The sequence below is a fragment of the Centroberyx gerrardi genome, chromosome 1 (assembly GCF_048128805.1).
Source record: "Centroberyx gerrardi isolate f3 chromosome 1, fCenGer3.hap1.cur.20231027, whole genome shotgun sequence".
Taxonomy (NCBI): domain Eukaryota; kingdom Metazoa; phylum Chordata; class Actinopteri; order Beryciformes; family Berycidae; genus Centroberyx; species Centroberyx gerrardi.
The window spans coordinates 2,625,458-2,646,060 of NC_135997.1; the positions used below are offsets into that span (position 1 = coordinate 2,625,458).

The following is a 20,603-nucleotide window of genomic DNA, read 5'->3' on the forward strand; positions in this document are numbered from 1 at the left end:
TAGGTTACTTGTTTGGCCGGTGAGCCTGGACTCCATAAATCTACACCTGCAGCCTGGGGGAGCTGGGCCAGTGTGTGAGCAGCAAGTTTATTCTGCTACAGATATCTGCTGTTCTATGGTAAACCATATTTGTGGACAGTGATGCTGTCCATGTATCCATCAGGGTTTCCACAAGATATATTTAAAGGTCCCATATTCTCCACTTTCCAGTGTTTTATTTTCTGTCTTGAGGTCCATTCAAAGCTGTGTGTGTGGTGTCATGAACCAAAAACACTCAATCCATTTTTATACTTTTCCAGCATTTCTCTGAGCCTTACCAAGAACAGGCTGTTTCTGTCACTGTGTCTTTAAGGCTCATTAATATTAACGACCCTCTGTTCTGATTGGCTAACCGTTTCAAGAGTGAAACGTGAGACGCCGCGGCCCAGCGGCTACAGGTAGGGAAAACTCTCCGGTAATAAACAATGACAACCACTCGACCGCTTTGAAAAAAACACTTTGTTAGTCTATTATTTCTTACAGAAATGATAATGAGCGAACCTTTGTGACGCCACAAAGTTACGGAAGTCCAAACGGCTCATTTAGAGGCTCGTTTTTCTAATATGGATTGTGTGGATTTAGTTGGCGACCGTGTGTTTTGATACTTTCACCATGTTTAGATAGACCATCCAACTCCTTTATCATCACAGAGGGAAGGGGAATCCTGTTTTACACAATATGGGACCTTTAAAGTTTTAGGAAGTATTTAGTGTCACAATGTAATTCCACCACAAAAATACAATCAAGAGACTGTATTCCACTCAGCAGGGGCATTAGTGAAAGTGAAGTTTTTATAAGCACATCTACATGGCGTCTAGATAAGGCGTTACGGTACGAGGACTCTGCTGCATCGACATAACATCACATGGCTGGAAGAAAATGATGTTCCATCTGGTTTACAAGAAGTGCCAGAAGACATTACAGCGGTAAACTGAAATGTGTGTGCACAATGGAAGTCTCAGTGTGAAAAAGTCACCTGTCATTTTCACCAGTGACATTTGGAGTTACTGCATGTATTTTGCTACAGCCATGTCAGTGGAACGGATAGATCGACTTCCAATTTTGCAAAGCAGGAGTTCTAAGCATTATGGTGGATATAAAAATTATGAGCCACAGGGGGAAGTCTCAAGAACTGAGAACTGCATAATGACACGTTTTAGCACTATAAGCAATTTTTTATTCATTAAGCATGGCAGGGAAGTGAAGCCCTTGCTAAGTTCATAATTTAGTCTCGTTAGCCTGACAGTAGTTTGATAATAATGTAGGTCAAAGCAGGAATGTGCGGGAGATCGCAGCATCTGTTGCTTTGTGCCGGGTGAAGCCCGTTTCATACGCTTAAGGCAAAATTATTACAGTGTCTCCTGTGCGTAATGCAGCATAGCAAAGGCTACTATAATGTTCAGGGTTTCCATTCTTTACATGGCACATTGCAATCAACTGCCTGTTGCACTGTATATTAGCATCTCAGCTATCGTTTTTGGTGCAGGTTGGTAAACATAAATGGGGGTTCGGTGCTCTTGCTCAGGGGCACTTTGGCAGTGTTGGGGATCAAACCAGCAACCTTTCCACTATTGCACAACTTCCCTATCTAAACTCTAAACTGTGCCGCACCACTTGACAAAGGTAAATTATTACTTAAAAATGTCAGTTTGTTGCTGAAAACAACCTCTTAAGACCTCTGAAATGTGAAACATGAAATATGTAAGACTATTTTTACTGTATGCTGGAACTTAAATAATTCAATTAGCTTTCTAATTAGCATTCAAAAACATTTGAGGGACCTGCAGTGCACACACCATGATTTACACACACACGGCTGGGTGATAACCAACACTGGCTCTCTCTCACTGGCCAAATTTTCTACATGTCTGTGTGTTCGGTTAATACATTTGTCAACAAGCCAACTTTGCAGAAACAGTGAAGCTGCACATCAAAGTTTGAGAGCTAGTGTAGAATCAGCTGTGTCAAGCCAGCTAGAGGACAGAATAAGACCAAAAGTAAGGTGCGTTTACCTTCAAAATAAAAGCATACTTTTTATATTTATGACACTAATGGTGAATGTAGTATTTCTGCACCGGGGTTAGAAAAATAAACAAATTATCGTTTCATTTATCGTTATCGAGGTAAATGTGACAGTATATAGTGATATGAATCTCAGGCCGTATCACCCAGCCTTACACACACATGTACGCACACACACACACACACACACACACACACACACACACACACATTTCATGTAATCCTTAATTGTGGATATGCAAGGATGGAGTTTTGAATAGGAGCCAACTTATGATGCTCCACAGTGAAGAGAGACAGCTGTAATGATGGAGGAGAAATCTCCTGCCTCCTGTCAGTTCAGACAGAAACAACCAGACAAGACAGTTAAGACAGTTAAGACAGGAACTTGTTGTCTTTGTCTCTGAAAGAACATTCAGTTCATTTGGATCAGACATGGAGGTTTCCAAGGGACTGTTTGCACGCGTGCACCAGAGACAGAGAGAGACAGGGAGAGTGTTTGCTGAATGATTGTAGATTAACTGTAATTTAATCCATACATGTTAATGATCCATACTCCTCCCCGATTTCAAATACATCTTCTTACCATGTGTTTAAATTGGCACCAGGATACGTTTATAGAACCCCACAATTGTTTACATTCAATGTTTTTACAGCTTATTTTATATTCTATGTGTGCTTATGTTCTATTTGTCTTTTTCCCTACTGAATCCTCTTTCCTTTGCTGTTGCAATGACCTCATTTCCCCACAGGGATCAATAAAGTTTTATCTTATCTCATGTGACAGTGTATTTGACTGTGTGCATGTGTGTGTGTGTGTGGGCTGAGTCCTGCAGTGTGCTTCCTCTCCTAGAGCCTAGATAGTGTAATCCCGACACGATGCAGAAAGACAGTCAGAGGATTAACGTCCCGTCGCTCTGACACACGGAGACGAGGAGAAAGAGTCGGTCCTCACCTCCGGCCTGGACAGCAGGGAGGAGAGGCTCTGCACGCTGGCCTCTGCATTCACCTCCACCATGTCTCAATTACAGCCAGGACACGCACAAATACACACACACACACACACACACACACACACCAAGGACAGCCAAGTCTACTTCACAGAGTCTGTTACAAATGTCACCTGCAAAAACCAGCGGCCCCGCAGACGTGACTTGGGAATCGAGTAACCGCACCGCCTCCACGACGGCAAACACACAAAATTTAACCTTCGATGCACAAATACATTGTGACAGAGCAGCCGCAGCCTGGGAGCGGACCGGGTCAAAACACTCCAAACGCTCCCAGCGGAGCACAAAAGATCCGACGGCAGCCTCGCCCAGGCTCTTCGTATTGTCACGCCAGGGGATACGAGCCGAAGGACTGTAGAAGAACTAACTCCGCACTTCAAGCTCCATCAGTGCTTCAGAAATCGCTGAGGTGAAAAAAGCCCTTACTCGCTCCGGTCATGAAAAATTGAGGACGGACATCTTGAGAAAGCGTGCACATGGGTTTTCAGCGAAACTGCACTTTCGCTATCTGTAGCCAAACTGCTGCTGCAGCAAATTAGATGCGGACATTATCTAATATTTTGATATTCAGAGCGGTCAAAGTGGAGATGGTGGAAGGTTAGTAAGGTTTAAGAGTGTGGTTTATATGGAACTCAGCATTTAACTTTGCAGATTGACAAGAGAGTGGGACTATCAGAGTAAAGCTGAAGTGCTGGAAGGCTTTCTGAAGATGTTCCACTTGTTTCTAGCAGGTCCAAAAACTGGTCCAAAATGGTCCAAAATGTTTCCTTCATGCTACTGGCACTAAACCAATTTTGTTGTTTGCTGTGACCATGCACCAAACAAATAAACACAAACACAAGGTGAACACAATCTACCAAAAATGAATACACTTACCTTCCCTCCTTTGTCTGCACTGCGCTCTGAGCTGTAGAGCTGCTCACAAACGGAGGCAGAGAGGGAAAGAGGAAGAAAAACAAGAACACAAGAAGTTGGGAAAGGACAGGAGAGAAGCATGTGGTTAAAGACAGGTGAAGGTAGGCAGCAGAGGGTGGAAACACCGATATTACTACTGGGCCTAGCTGCACTGAGGAGAAGCTAGGTGAGAAAACTAGAGCAACTTTAAAAGAAGGGAGATAGAAATGAGCGAAAGAGTGCTAGAAATGGCAGAGAAGAGGAAAATGAGAAAGATGTGAGAAGCTTAATTCCACTAGATCAAAATAAATCTAAAAAAACCAAGCTCACTTTGTCCACACAGTCATCGAAGAAGGCCAGGCTGGCGTCTTTGTCGCTGACGAAGGAGCACTCCTCGATAAAACGGATGAACATCTGGGTCTTGGTCATCAGTGAGTAGAACTTCTGGTGTGAGCGGTCTCGGCTCTTCAGGAATCCTGAGGGGACAAAAGTTTCAAAAAATTACGTTACACAAATGATGAGCTTATCCTGCCTGGATGAGATTCTTCAGGGAGAAGAGGGGGAGAGGGACTAGCAGTTAGCGTTATAGAAGCAAGTTTATTTCCATCGCTCAACGCATTTCTTCTGCTAAAAAAAAGTTCAGCCTTCACAAGAAGTCTTCAAGGTCTTCTTCCTGAGGTGTGTGACATTGTATTAAAAATAACCGCATGTATCAATTATCCAACAAATGGCCCCATGTATAACTTACATTCATCTTGGTTTGGATAATGCAAGCCAACACAATGTTATTAGTGTAATGGACAATTTGGGATGTACAACAACATGGTGAATAGCTTCCCTAATAGGTGCTGAGAGCAGTTGGCCTGGTGCTGTGGGACCGGGAGCAGGATGGATGGACACTGGCTCACAGTGCAGAGGGGGAAGCCAAGCGGCGGTTTGCGTCCCTGCTGAGGAACACTTCCACCAGCTGATGGATCTCTCCACAGATATTTAAAGCATAACTCCGCCACTTTCACTTTCTGGACCCTACTTTCCCATAACACCAATCAATTAAGAGGATAAAGGGGGGAGGACATTTAAAGCATAACTCTGGCTATTTTCAACCCTTCTTTTTCCATCATACCAATCAATTCTGACCAAATATCTTTAATTGCTTCACTATAACGCTACTGATGTCTCGCCTGCCTGGGTGCAGCTCTCCAGTCCTAACAGGCCAATGGACTCCAATAATTAACCCAAAAGCATCAAAGCATGTCTTTTTCAACATATTGACACTCACTCTGTAATGAGACATTTAATTTGGAGCTCATCCATGACCAGAAAACTTTATTTTGCACTATTTACAGTGACGCATGTTTACAAGCAGAGGGAACAAGGAATTGCTGAAGCAATGGCCAAGGCAGCATCACAACTCTGTGAGAAAGACATGACTTTAGATCATTTTCATTTACATCTTTTTACCGGTATGTCTAATTACAGAGTGAGCAATCAATATGTAGAAAAGGACATGGGGTTAATTTTTTGGAGCGTCCATTAGCCCTACAGGACTGTACTGGAGAGCCACAACCAGGCAAGTAAGATGGAGGTCGCTCTACAGTGAAGAAACTGACAAGATTTTGGTCAGAATTGATTGGTATGATGGGAAAAGATGGGAAAATAGGGTCGAAAGTAAGTGTAATGCTTTAAATGCCCTCCTCCCTTTATCTCTCGTTCTCACACAAACACACACACACACACACTGAGAAACATGAACATACTGTTATCTGTTTAATCTAAAAACCTTTGACTTCTAACACCAGAAGTAAGGTGACCTGATATTCCTCCAGTGACATTACAGATGTTTCTGCCTGGGAATGTTTTCCAAGTGTCAGTCTCACAAGTCAAGTGTCATTCTCACACTCACGTCACCTAAACACTTTCAAACATGCATACTAGAGCCCAACATTAGGACACTGATATTATCTATTTGCTGTACAACAGCTCATAACCACAGACACTGGTGATGTAGGAATGTAGATTATGACAGATCCACCATGTATTAGCTTTGATGCGACCCGAGATAGAAATAAATGTAAATTAGAAGAAACTCGGTAGAGCGCAAACCATCGGAAAAAGTCTTTGTTGGTACAGAAATGCATAATCTGCACTTTAGCATCGTTACGGATATTGGGTCCGAAAATCCTCCAGCGGTTCATCCATAAACACTTTGTCCCTTTCCTCAAGTCACTATGCAACAGTATTGCAGCGGTTTCTTTAAAAAAAAAAAAAACATCTGTGCACTACTTGCTATATCATGTAACTCATATTGGACAGGACCTTGGCTATGGCTATCACCCCAGCTCATGTCAGCTGATAGCAGCCAGTTTCCCCAGGCTGCGGTGCAGAAGCAGCCTGCAGCCTCAGAGCGTTTAGCAGCTGCAGCGCTCGCTCGCTAACTTCCCAGCCTGCAAACAGCCTTGAACCCCCAAAACCTCCCCCATCCTGCCAAATCCTAGCCTTCCTCCCAAAACTGTTTGTGTGTATTTACTCGGAGGTGGGGGGGGGGGGGGGGCTCATGAAGTCTCATGTATTAAACAACACCATCTGGTTCTGAGGCAGGCCAGCTGTAGAGAGGAAAGGTGCTACAGACGATGACTATTAGTTTCTATATTCATAGACTCATTATCGCTAATCATGCAATGTAACGCTGTGGCTGTGGTTCAAATTGGCTTCAGAGCCTTGGCAGGAGACTGAATAATGATTAACAAGTGGGATGTATATTGCAGAGCAGAAAATGTAAACAACACAAGCCTTTATGGATCATATTCTAACACTAACAAATTGCCTGGTGGTCAATATGTTGCACAATCTTGAGCAGTGGTTCTGGATCCTGGTCTTCTGTTTCACCAGGTAGTTAACTGTATTTCACCCTTCAAATCCCAGTGGTGGACTTGACGTTGACGTTATGGTTGGGGGTGTTAGGTTCAATTCATGAATTAACTCATCAATTCCAATTCAACTGAGGAGCTGGAATTGTAATTAGAAAAAAAAACAATAAAACATCAGGAAGCAGAACTGGAATTGAATTGGAATTTCAGTTAATTTAATTCAATGAAATTCTGTTACATTCAACCTTTTTTTTGTTTTTTTCTTACCACATATCTGAGATTACAGTATTGTTATATCAATATATCAATACTGAATATTATAAAATGTTAAAGGAACCTTTCAGGTGGTATTTGATGCAGAACATGCAATCATACTCCATACATTATGATTGAATGTAATTGATTTGTTGAAATGTCTTTTGTTTGATTCATAATGTTTGATTTATAATGTTTAGCGAGTTGACACAAACTCTCTTAGAAGTTACTCTCAGATTTTCATGGAATTTAATGGAATTCAGTTCTGTTTCCTGTCATTCCAATTCAGTTCACATTCTGTTTCCTTACAGCTGGGAGACTTTCACACTGCAGGAGCTGAACTGGAGTCTAACATGCATTCTCACTTCAGTTCATGAATGGCCCAAACCCTGGTCATGAGGACTTCAGTCCATATACCTTGCAAGTCAAAAAGCGAGCTGGCGTCTGTAGCTTTCTCAGAAGGCGCCTGGGTGATGGGGCGCAGGAAGGAGCGGTAGCCCTTCAAAATGGCCGCCATGAAGCGCAGGAAGGCTTCCTGGATCTCCAGCTCCAGCGTGTGGAGGCTCTTCCCACAGCTCAGCTCTGAGGAGTCGCTCATGCTCAATTCCAGCAGCCCATCAGGCCGGTGCTGACCTGCAGCAGGAGACAGCAACATGATCAGCTGACAACACCATGAACATGACAGAATCCCTTCAGTGTATTTCAACAGAGGCAGAATTAGCAGTTCAAATGGAAACTGTCAAATTAAAAATGTTGCAGCATTTGCAATTTGATGAAGTCGTTACGATAAAAGCATATGAGTGAAAGGACTTTTTTATGCCAGCTGAAGCAAACTATGGACTTTCATCAGGCACTGCTACTATTGCAATTGAGGATTAGGATTACGCAATTAGGATAAATAAACACAAGCTAATGTCTGAGTTTCCAAAGGTCCTTGAGGCTTAAAAGTTTCAACTCAAAGCTCTGGCAGCCATATCAATATTCAGCACTCTCAGGCAGCGGCTGGGTAGATTTTCAACTTCACTGGATCAGAAAATTCAATTATTCAATTTCTATAGCTCAATAAGCAGCAGGTTTCATGGTCTCTGCAGTGTGTGTGTGTGTGTGTGTGTGTGTGTGTGCGCTCCACACACACAGAGAAAGTTGACAGCAACATAACGAGTACAATAGCAGGGCAGACAGGTAATTAGGAAATTATGCTATGATGGGATTATTGCTGGCTTTATTCCTTTCAATTAGTTGAATGAATTAAATGAATGGAAGGCAGGACAGTACAGATTGTATGGAGCACAAACTATAGAGGAAGCATAAAAGGAAGAATGAAGAGGAAGAATAAAAATCTGCCTGAAAAAGTCCAAAATGCAACAGGACAGATGATGAAAGATGCATAACGCTGTTGGTTTAGCATTTTCTCTCAAGACCTCAATTAGCCACAGATGCATTAAATTGTCCTTTACCTCTGATTGCATTCAGTGTCAGACAGGGGAAGTCGACCATGGAGTCTGAGAACAATCTTCCCAAAAAAGACCAGAATGACAGAGGAGATGCATACACTACCACTCAAAAGTTTGGACACGCATTTTTCTTTATTTAACAATTATGCAGTGACCAAAAAAAGCGTTAAACAAATCAAATCTATCTTATATTTTAGATTCTTTAAAGTCGCCGCCCTTTGCCTTGATGGAAAGGCTAAGGCTTTGGAAAGAAATTCATACATAGGATCAACTTCACTATTTATATTTGTCTACAAAACAAATTCCAAGCATTTAAGCAGAAGCCTTTAGATCAAAATGGCTTTAAGAGAATGAGAAACATTAAAGTACATTCAGTCAGGTGGGTCCAAACTTTTGACTGGTGGTGTAAATCCTCTTCAGACTGGATTCTGACTTGCTGTTCAAACTTCAACTGACCACAAAAATGATTCTACATCATGGAAAAAATGATTCTACTTCATGGAAAAGTTTATTCAAAGGGCAAGACAGATCTCCTTTGAAAATGATACACCAACAAAGCCCTGCGGTGACATGAATATATGGTAACCACGCCACAACTGACACGTTTTATTTTTTAAGTCATTTGTTCTATCAGTTCATATTTCAGCTCACTACTCACCGTCGGCCAACTGCTGGTAGAGATTGCTCAGCACATTCATTAGGTATTTACAGGCTTTCTTTGGCAGGATCTTCCATGTGAGGGCCCGCTTATCTTCGTTGCTGGAAAAGCAGAAGCACACACTAAGCTCTGGAGAGGCTGGGAGGCCAAAACCAACATGGGTAGCGGGGCGGCTCGGGGGAGTTCGGACCACCCGAAAGCCGTCTGGCTGATAACGAGGCCAAAAATGATGTGAACCATTACTGACCTGACCTGACACACCAGAAAATTGCATTCTCTTCATATTAAAACGAGTCTGACACTGTAAAAATAACTATTTCCTTCCAACCGCTAGGAAAATGGCCTGGTCTCTAAAGTTAGAACTCATGAGCCGGCAGTTATGCAGTCTGGGAAAAAAGGCAGCAAAGGCAATAGGGTTGAGCTTTTTGGGAAGCAGGGAACACTATACATTTGTGGCTCAGTGCACTGTGGATGAACCCACACACAACAGTATTGTACAATATCCACCATGACAAGTCAACAGAGCAGTGCAGAGAGATTAAGTTCTGTGAAAATTCCTACACATTTTACAGATTTATACCTGCAATAAGTGATATCAGACCTTATAACCGATCCTGAAACTAATGTGCACTATGTGGAGAATTCATTGAGACATAATGATATAAACTAATATCCACATAGCGGGCCAGCTGTGTTGCTGTTTTCACCACTATTATTATATATTTGGACTCATTGTTAGCAGGAAGAGGCACCGGAGCTCGCTATTTCAACCAACAGCTGACTCTGGAGCCAATATTGTCTGTGGGTCCAAGAACTACAGGTATGGAAGAGACTCATTATATACAGGTCCAAAATCACTGAACTTATCCTTTAACATTCCTAGTGCCAACAGCTTGCTGTATTAACTCCGTAGCTGTGGGAGGGTTTTACTCACTGGAAGATGGTGTTGGTGTCCAGGTCCACACAGCTGACGTCCGGCGGCGGGTCGTACAGGTCAAAGTAGCGCGAGTCGACGCCGACGATGAATGGGCAGGGGGCGCTCAACACGTCGGCCAGCGCCAGGGGGCACAGGGGGATGTAGGGACACGGCCAGTGGAACGGGAAGATCATCTGAGGAGGAGGAGGAGGAGGAAGAGACATAGAGACAGATAAAACAGAAGCAAGGTTCCCTCTGTGGTCCACATGTCAAATTTCAGTTGTACAGTAGTTGACAGACAGAGGTCACTTGCACTGTGCGACAAAGAGAACTCTAAAAGTCGGCAAAAGACACAAAAACACAACAAACAAACAGCGCATGTCTAACTGCGGCTTTCAGTAGGCGTTGAGTTCATGGAAGTCCGGTTACTTACGGACACCAGCGCCTCGGTGACGCTGGTCAGCACCGCGGGTCGTAAGGAGTGGACCAGGATCTTATGTTCTGTGACAGCAAACACCAGCAGGGTGACGGCGTTCTCCGGTCCGAGGTTCTGGAGCAGCGTGGAGAATCGACCGCCGCTGTGAAAAATACAAATGCACAAAATTCAATTCACTTTATACAATATATGTCATTTTATACTCTAAAACGAATTTGATATTCAGCCTGAGATTTCCTCCTCGTTAGCCGTTTTCTGTATCTGTCCGCTCTGATGTTACTTTAGTCACACTGATGCTGGTTAACTTCTACATCCATGGTTAGCCATCTCTGCAAAGATAATATGTTGGTTAAGGCGGTGATTTCAAATTCAAGAAATCTATTCTGCCAATCTAAACGGCAATGAAAAAATGTCACCAACTTTAGTCCCGCCCACGAAGGTGCTGATTGGCTCGATTGTTTCTCTGAGCGAGAACAAACCGTTGACGAGGGAAACGCCAGACTCTCTGAATCGCTCGACAAAATCTAATTCAAACTGATTCAGGAGTCTGGAACCAGGCAAACTCTACACGATATCTCTATTACAAACTGGAAACAAGTGAAACATGTCGTCCCCACAGGAATGACGCAGGCAGCCCTGGGATCAATAAATAAGATGCATCATCCCTCCAATTTTCATCAGAATCAGACCGGCGGTGTCAGATATGGCCTGGAAGCTCTCACCTGAGTGGTAGAGGAGAAGACACCGGCTGGCTCAACATCAGGCTGTCGTGAGGAGAGAGCTGCGGAAAAGTTGGAAAGTGAGATGAAACCCCTCCAGGTAAAAATGTCTGCACTGCATCATTTAAATACCCATCCATAATGGAAGAGCTGAACTACCCCACAGGAAATCCAAAACGCCTTCTGATAAGAACACTTCTATGCAAACTGACTACTCAGGTCTAAACTGCACCTTATGCAACAAGCGTTACAGTTAACATCGAGGAAATGTTTCGCTGTAGACGCCTAGACTCACCTGCACCAGGATCCGAGGCCTCTGGGAGGAAGGGAAGGGAACTTTGTGCATAAAATGAGAGATGTGCCTGGGAAGAAGAAGAATTAGGGGGATGTGAGGCCAAAAATAACAGCAGTGGGTGGCGGAACAATCTGTCAGTGCATCCCGCTCAGATGGGTGAGAGTTATGAGCGGCAGTGAAACATGAATAGCATGAATCTTCTGCTACACACAACCTCACCAGAGCAAAGTCAGCACTGAACATCTGATGTTGAAGGAAAAATCCACCTTCCAACACTACTGTACAACTAACAGCTATTGCTGATATCCTGTATCTTGTATTTCTGGGTCAATTAAGTAGTTTGGTGTATTTTTCTTATTCCTGTGGATAACTGGCCAATCGTAGACGAGGTGACGTCACCTCCAGATATTTCCAGCAGCTACAATGGAGTTTGATATCAGAAAATGTTTCAGCGATCTAAAACATCAGCGGTAAACGTTTTGGTGTCAGTCCCTCAGAATCAAAGAGCGAGGGCTTCTTTCTAGAGCTGCCATTTTGCACCAAGAGACGTTCAACAATCATACAGGGAGGAATCCATCGTAGAAGAGGAGAGAGACCAATTTCTCCACCCACAGGAGCAGGAGAGAGACCAGAATGCAATGCAGCAGAGAGACAGGTTGCATTCAAGTAAAGGACGCAACGCACACTTTTTCTTGATCGAAAAACTCTTACAATGTTATCACCATCGCTTTTGCTCTCTCCAGCTACATGTGCTGAATGCAACAAGTTCAGGCCTGCTCTGAGGGTTATTGAAAGGCTTTCTGGGAAATGTAGGAAATCACTAACTGAAGTAGACAAGACAGTGTGAGGAAAATTACTACACCTTCAACACAAATCAACTCCTGGGAATGCACTGAACATCACAGATTGATGATGAACAGTGGAAGAAGATCTGAAGGTAGATTTTTCCTTTTAATTTAGTCAAGCTGACACCATATAGAAGATTTAAGATATTAAACACTTTGATCAAAGAAAAAGCTTGCTCATGCATTTCTGCTAGGGAAATACACTGTAGAGTAATGCAGCTTCTCACACAGAACAAGAAATAGTGCATAGAATAATAAAGAACAAAGTGCAAAACTAACAATTATCTTGAGTAGCTGTTACAGAAAAATAAATCATATCAATAAGGAAAGCAAACAAAGAAAAACAACAGACACAGGTGAAAATAATGAAGACAGCTCACTTCTCGATGGGCAGGGCGTGCGGGCCGGAGATGGAGTAGCGGTAGAGGAATGTGAGGAACTTGCGGAAAGCGTCAAAGAAGGGCCAATGGGAGAGCAGGCAGATGCACTTGTTGGTGTGGACCGAGCGGGGGGCGGGGCCGGTGGTGGGGCTGGGGGCGGGGCTTGGCTTGCGAGGCTCCGGGGCGAGCAGACCCAGCTGAGAGCACTGCTGATCAGTCAGACACTCCAGAGGGTACGGCTCGTAGAACTGGATGGCAGCTCCGTACACCTGGAACAGGAGACATGAGGGACACACAACTCACACGCTGCACACACATCATGTCTACCACTACAGCTGGAGAATTCATCGGGAAAAAAGCGTAAACGCAATATGAACAAACCCCAGAGGCTGCAATTAATTGCTTAAGAGAGAGTTTGGTCCAAACTGGATTTGTGAACAAGATGTTTTAGAGCTGCAGGTAATCTTTGGTTCATGAATTAAAACCTTTTATCAGACTCAAACTCAGTAAATCCTGCACACTGACATCAACAAAATCACTTTCCTTTAAATCATTTTAAAGTTCTAAAAATGGATAACAAGAAAAACTTGATATGAACTTGATATGAATGGCAGTTTATATCACAATTGCAATATTCTATCAAATACTAGCCATTAGATTTTTTGTCAATATCTTTCAGCCATATCTACCACTCATCATTCTTGGTACCCAAACATGGCTGATAAATCTAAAATCAGCTTCACAGTGACACTGAAAAGTCGTCTCAGAGTCTCTTGTTGACTGTAAGGGTTTGGTCACACTGATTTCACCCCATGAATTATCTTCACAACAAAAAAGAATATGATGTCATGTGTGATGATGGGACAGTGCTATGTTCGGTGAAGAGTCGTAGTCAGCTAGCTATTAGCTACTAGCATGCAGTTAGCTAGTATTGCTAAATTATCATAGCTAGTACAGTAGCTACCACTCAGCTCCAATGCTGCGCTTGGTGCTGAGTAGCAGCTAGTTAGCTATTAGCTACTGGTTAGCTATTAGCTACTGGTTAGCTAACACTCTGCCCTCCGTAGAGCGAGACCATCATCAGCATGGTGGGCAGGAGTTAGGGCATTTTCTTGTTCGATGGACGCTTGTTGTGATCAGGATCCTGACATCACTGCGATTCCTGTCTGTGGATTTTTGGAACATATCGAAGGTAAGTCGCTATTTTGTGTGTGATGTAACACCACTTCCCCATTTTTGCCGATAAGCAAGGCAGAAACAAATTCCTAGATTTCTGAACAACCTTTGTGTGGTAGGACGGCCTTCAGCTTCAGCCCACTCCTGTGTTTTTGAATACAGAAATCTGTGCAGCATGCACCGGCTGTTCACTTTGTTTCGCTCACTAGTAAATATCAGCAGGTTGCTGAATGGTAGTCATATTATGCTTCAGGAAAGCAGAAATACGGCACATTCAACCTTTATAAACGTCAGATCTTCTTCATAAATGTCCCATCTAGTCCTTCCTCAGACTGACTGAAGCCACTCTGCAGCTCTTCTTTGCTTATTTGTGGACTCTGCTAGATTCTTGTTGTATAAAACTGGATGACATGACACTGCTACGATTAGAGACTCCTCCATGTTGGATATCCTTTGAGAGGTCAACGTACCCAAAGCAGGTCAGACTTCACCACATGTGAACTTTTTTCCGTTTTTCCAATGGAGGTGAATAAGAGCCGAAGCAAATTTCTGTGCGCCTGACCTGTGAACAGTCTGACGCACCTTAAGACTTCTGAGGCGCATTTGTAAGATATAAAACTAATACTGGGCCACTTTACATTTCATATACCTCTACATACAACATCTGCAGCAACTACTGTATATGATCTAACCTCTCACAATGTTATATCTACCGATCCACTATCTATCTAATCTCGCTATCCATCTAATCTATAGTATGTACACACATAGAAACACACAGAAAACGTGTAATTCAAACAAGTCTACAGTCAATGTCTAACAATATTTTCCAGACAAGAACTGGCCAAATAATATAGAAATGGAGCAGACAGTTATGTAAGCTCAACTGCACTGAAATAAATCATCCTTGAGGGAGCTGTTCAATAGACGGAAGAAAAAAATAAACCAAGTGCTGATGTTGTGCAACGTCGTTTAACTTCTATTGAACTTCAATACGGTAAGTGCCAACTGTGGCCAAACAAACAGCAGTTAGCTAGCCGGTGTCAGCATTAGTCCGTCCAGATCCCCTCTGCTTCCTGGAAATATGAGACGTTCCCATTCGCACACAGATCAAAGCTAACTGGCTTATCTGCTGGCTAGCTAGGCGGGCTATGTGGGTCAGTTTCTAACAGTTTCTGATGTGCTGCCTCCTGTTTTTGTTTGCTGATGACTGGACTGAGGCCGCGTGTGTGTGTGTGTGTGTGTGTGTGTGTGTGTGTGTGTGTGTGTGTGTGTGCTCAAGCATGAGTGTTTAGTTTGCTGAAGAGCAGAATGATTCTACTGTATGAACACATTCACTGCCCGTCAAAAGTTTGGGGACACCTAGCTTTTGAAAATGTTTAATAAATCTGCATGTTTTCTTTGTCGGTTTGCAATAACTTAACCCCATTAAAGACTAACTAGGTTTAGTTTGAGGAAAAGAAAATCATACATGCAAATATTTGTAACGATAACACTAAAACAATTAAATTATATGTTCATCAGAAAAACCTCCTGAGCAGCTGAACTGCTGCTCACACTTTCTTCATGCCAAGAGACGCTCTGCCATGAAAAACCTTCTTCACACCAGAGACACTTTGATGAACATGAAGATGAGTGAAATAGATATTTTATGTTCACAAAAGCATTGCAGGTATTTTTCCCCTCACTTCTTAATTGAAAAATAACAGAGAAAATCAAACAGTACCTTGAAATTTTAGAAAAGACAAGGTGTCTCCAGACTTTTGACAGGCAGTGTATGAACTATATAAAATTTCCCAGATTTTGCCGGTCTTCACTTTTTCAAGAGCCTAGTTTAGGGTTAAGACTTGGGTTTAGGGTTAAGGTTAGAATTAGGATCAGATTTCGGGTTAGGGTCAGGGTTTAGGGAATGAATGTAGTCAAACGAAGGTCATAAGTATAGAAGTACAATGATGTGTGTGTGTGTGTGTGTGTGTGTGTGTGGGGGTCAGCAGGTAACACCTCAGTTTAACAGGGAGTGGAGCAGAGAGACCTGCTGAGTCTCCCTCTGACCTGGGGCAGGAAAACACAGGTCAGCTTACTGTACACACACACATACACACACAGCTCTCAGTAAAATATCCCCCTGCATGTGCTACAGCCCTTCCAAACCCGCGTGCAAATACACACATGCATGCGCACACCTGTACACATACACACACACACACACACACACACACACACACAGAGGAACCGGCAGCAGCGGACAGGAGGTTTGACCGGCCGCTGCTGTCCAAACACCAGCAGGATCTGGATCTTATTTGTTTTCAATCACGACTGTGTTTCACCACATAATTCACTAATATGTGTAAACACAGGCCTTATCCCAACTGCACCGCTGCTCAAACCCACAGAGGAGCAGAGTGGGGAGGGGCGTGTGTGTGTGTGTGTGTCTGTGTGTGTGTGTTAGAGGCCCTAGAGTCTTTAAAGGGCTACGTAGACAAAACATTTTTAACAAGATGACAATTTGTTTCAACTCTCGACCAAAGCTGGGGCGACACCAGAGGATCATGGGGCGCGACCGACAGTCAGGAGGGGAGTCTCTGAGCGGAGGCTCGGTCGGGACGATCATCTGGTTGTGTGAGAAGTTTACAGATTCAACCTGAACCACACTGATCGACTCACAGGCTGATCAGGTTTGGAAACCATCAGCAAACAGATAAAGGACCTTAAATCAGAAATGAAGACTGATTTGCAAACATTCAATTTGGTACACAATTTGTAGAAGCGCAAACATGGTGGATACTTACAACCCGAACATCTGTACGGGTGTCGAAGAGTTTCTGCACGTAACATGTTGCATTAATGTGCATATTTATACATACTGATTAACACTGGATGGCGTGAGTGTGTGATACCCAATTCTGTCTAATCGTGTAGCATGAGCACAGTTTGACTGAGACACAAAACTTTGAAATCCATCGTCATGTGTGTGATGCAATGCGTTTTCAAAACAGGTCAGGATTTTAAAAGTCTTCTGGTGCGTCCCCAGCCTCAGTAATATCTTAGTAAAATCTGAAGATCAGTTTCAGATCAGGTTGCTTGCCAGTTAAGAAAAACAACCTTGTTTTTAGCTTGACAACAATAATTTTTGAGTTCTGAAAGGGTTTTATAAGCCAAAGACGTTGTAGAATCTTCTCAGTCCATAAAGGAACAATGTAATCCTTCATTTGGAGTGAAAATATAAAAATGACTAAAATTTGTTGTTACAAGGTTTTCACTCGACAACAGCACTATGCACGCCTGACCCACTTTCCCTTCTGGCATGCACTGAATTGTGGTTTTCTTGCGCCCCGCTGTAGTGTGTGAGTCTGCGGCCTTGTCAGCTGTTTAGATGGCAGTTACAGTCTGTTCATATGGAGCAACAGTCAGCGGCTGCTGCTTCTGTCTGAGATGCTGTTTGTTGTCTGTATGAGACTGAGAGTGTCAGAGCCATTTTGTTAACACTGCCAAGTTTAATTTTTGTCTGCGGTTTGGTTTATGTCCTAGTTCATTTATAGAATTTTTTAGACAGGTAGACAACGGATTCATGAAATTTCTGAAATTGCTGATGTTAAGAAAATGCTTTTATTTTGAAAGGTTTTACCTGACCTGTGGGCAATTAACATGCCATCACAAGTAGCCAGTTGTCAGTTCTTAGGAATATGCCAGCACACAGTTTTTCCAACCGCTTTGTTACAGTGTTATAGTTTTATCTTCAGAAGTTTAAATTACCATTCCTATTTTGAATCAACACCTTCATATTGCCACCATCAACCTGCTGGATCAACAGTACCGTCAACCACTGAACAAGGTAGCGGCCTAAATCTTCATTCATACATGGAAAGCGTGTTGGAAACCCTGCTGTGGCACTGTGAGAAACCATGTGGAAAATATACAATTGGAAGTCACAGAGAGGAGAGAGAGAGAGAGAGAGAGAGAGAGAGAGAGAGAGAGAGAGAGAGGAAAAGGGAGAGAGAGAGAGAGAAAGAGAGAGAGAGGAAGAGGGAGAGAGAGAGAGAGAGAAAGAGACAGAGAGAGAGGAAGAGGGAGAGAGAGAGAGAGAAAGATGAAGAGAAAGAGAGAGAGGAAGAGGGAGAGAGAGAGAGAGAGAGAGAGAGAGAGAAAGAGAGAGAGAGGAAGAGGGAGAGAGAGAGAAAGGAAGAGGGAGAGAGGGAGAGAGAGAGAGAGAGATCCATTCTTCTATCCATCAGGCAAGAAAATCAAAGTCATGGGTAGAATCACATGTAAAACTACATGTGGTGTATTTAAATGTCCTTGTGGCTTTTGCTATGTTGGGAAAACAAGCAGAGAATTGAAGAGCAGAACTTCTGAACATAAGAGTAACATCAGGACCAGAGACGAGCGGCAGACATTTCACTGCTACTGGCCACGAGGTCTGCAGGCTGCGTGTTCGGGGTATTGAGGCAGCTGTGGGAGGAGACAGAGATAGAGGACTTCTGCCAAGAGAAGCTTACTGGATACACCGGCTACAGACCGAGTCTCCCAACGGTTTGAATGAGGAGTTAACATTGTCCTGCTTCTTATAAAACTGACTGATGGCAATGTGTCCATAAACAGTGGCTGCAATTGTTTTTTCATACTTAAGACTGTATATATATGTAAATATGTTTGTTGGACTTTCTTATTTTTATTATTTTCTAAGCACAGTTATTGTTTATATTGAGATAATTGAGGACCCTGGTTGTTCATAAATAGGGGTCACTCCCACTAGGGAAATAGAAACGCTGAGGAAGGTCAAGAGCTGAAACGCATACGTTGCTGTCATGAATACATACTACGTGAGTGCGGACATTTTTCTATAGTTTCGGCACCCGATGAAGTTCAACTTTAAGACTCGAGCACGCCTGTCCTCTCTATTTGATCCATCATCCATCTCACCTTCTCTCCGGAGGCTCCGGTCAGGACGAAGGTGGAGAACACAGGCAGGGAGTATTTGGTGTGAGCCGGCCAGCACTCGATGGTGGCTCCCATGGGCAGGCAGAAGAGAGGCACCGACTCCGGCAGAGGGAACGACTCATAGTCCTCTTCTGGATATCTGCTGAACAAACCTACAGGAAAAATAAACAGCGAGTGACGACTCAATTCACAGAGCTGCAAAGTGCAAACTCTCCTCTGTGATTATCAATTAAGAGCAGATGTAGACGCTCTACCGCCCCTTCCACTGAGTTCAAAACGGAGCAACACAAGCCCAATTTATCATAATCACAATGATAATGTACGACGTGATTTAATCAATGTTGCAAGAGAAACGCCCGGCTTTGTAATAAGCAATCACTGCTGGGTAATTAGGCTTTTGGGTAATTAGTCATTGTCAATGGATACAACTGAGAACTGAGAGTTAAGTAATGATTTTATTTTGTACACTTGCTTAACTCTGTGCTACATCTGGCTTTGGTTAGAGCTTTGTATTCGTCAAGCTTTAGTTTCAGGGGGAGGAAACGAAACAAAATCATCCGAAAAAGTCCTACCCAAAATGTTTTGTAAAGTTAAAAAAGTCAAGAGCTACCCAGTATCAGATTTTCAAACCAACCACTAAGATGTGTCAACAAGGATCCATGTCACATATGAATTTCATGTTGAATGTTGGAAAATTGTACATGTGCACACGTTAAAGTGCACATTTACCAGTGCAGTGATAAATGTACGTATTTAAATATACATATTTTCCAAGGTACTGTATCATTGAACACTAGATGAACATAATCTGATTCAATTATTTATCCAAAGACCTGCAGGTGCAGAACTGCAGAACAGCGCAGTTGAGGGAAAAACAAAGTGTAATCGCTGTGAACGCTCGCTCAGCAAGTAAAACAAAAACTGATAGAGAGCGTTGCACCATCACATTTTTTCGCATTTTTCCACCAATATTTAACAGCTAATGTCCCGATTTACTCGACTGTACATATTTACCGTATCATACCATTTATACCGGAACCAACACAGCCAAATTAGCTTGTTCAGTTCTGGGTCAAAGTGTCTATAAATAAAGATGAATGAAGTCCGTTTCCAAAACTCTATCTGGGCTAAAATGTCGAAGAGAAAGTTCCTATCTCTAGTCTGACTCATGCAAGGCATTACTGAGAAGCAGATAGGATCGCTCCATTCGCAGTCTGCTGCATATTGAAGACATGTACAACAAAACATCAGCCAGCCAATCTAAGGCCGGGCCAAAAGACACCCACACCGAGCAAACAGTGTTATCAGAAAATGAGGACCTAAGTGAGTCAGAGATTTGTTTCTGTCAGTGTTTCTGCACTGAAAAGTCTGATGGATTTCATTTGGACTAAGTCTCATGTTACAATTAACTACACGGAAACCATTTAAGACCTTTTAAAGGGGAGAATGCCAGCGTGCAGAGGCTTATCTCCCAACTCAAAGTCTGACGCATCAACATGCTTCAACAAGCATGAACCTGCTAGCAGAGGCTGTTCTCCTGCAGCTCAGATATTCTGCAGCAGCCAAACGCTAAAGACACTTCTGCAGTGGCACCAGTTTAGCAGAGGCAAAAACAAGCAATAATGTCACTGCAACTAATGTTTATCAGTCGAAAATGAACTTTGATTCATTTTTTTTTTTTTTTAAACCGATGCAATTGTTC

The 20,603-nt window shown here is 42.9% G+C and overlaps 1 protein-coding gene across 1 annotated transcript in view; it reads right to left on the bottom strand.

Moving 5' to 3' along the window:
* LOC139926807 (C-myc promoter-binding protein-like) overlaps positions 1 to 20,603 on the bottom strand; it is a 59,576-nt gene that overhangs the window by 32,207 nt on the left and 6,766 nt on the right. Inside the window, exons 4-13 of the mRNA XM_078287992.1 lie at positions 18,884 to 19,053; positions 12,788 to 13,056; positions 11,563 to 11,629; positions 11,271 to 11,329; positions 10,546 to 10,690; positions 10,131 to 10,306; positions 9,197 to 9,297; positions 7,502 to 7,717; positions 4,293 to 4,438; positions 3,945 to 3,983 (exon numbers count right to left, since the gene is read on the bottom strand). Coding sequence (XP_078144118.1) covers positions 3,945 to 3,983; positions 4,293 to 4,438; positions 7,502 to 7,717; positions 9,197 to 9,297; positions 10,131 to 10,306; positions 10,546 to 10,690; positions 11,271 to 11,329; positions 11,563 to 11,629; positions 12,788 to 13,056; positions 18,884 to 19,053 — 1,388 coding nt within the window. The remainder of the gene's footprint in view (positions 1 to 3,944; positions 3,984 to 4,292; positions 4,439 to 7,501; positions 7,718 to 9,196; positions 9,298 to 10,130; positions 10,307 to 10,545; positions 10,691 to 11,270; positions 11,330 to 11,562; positions 11,630 to 12,787; positions 13,057 to 18,883; positions 19,054 to 20,603) is intronic.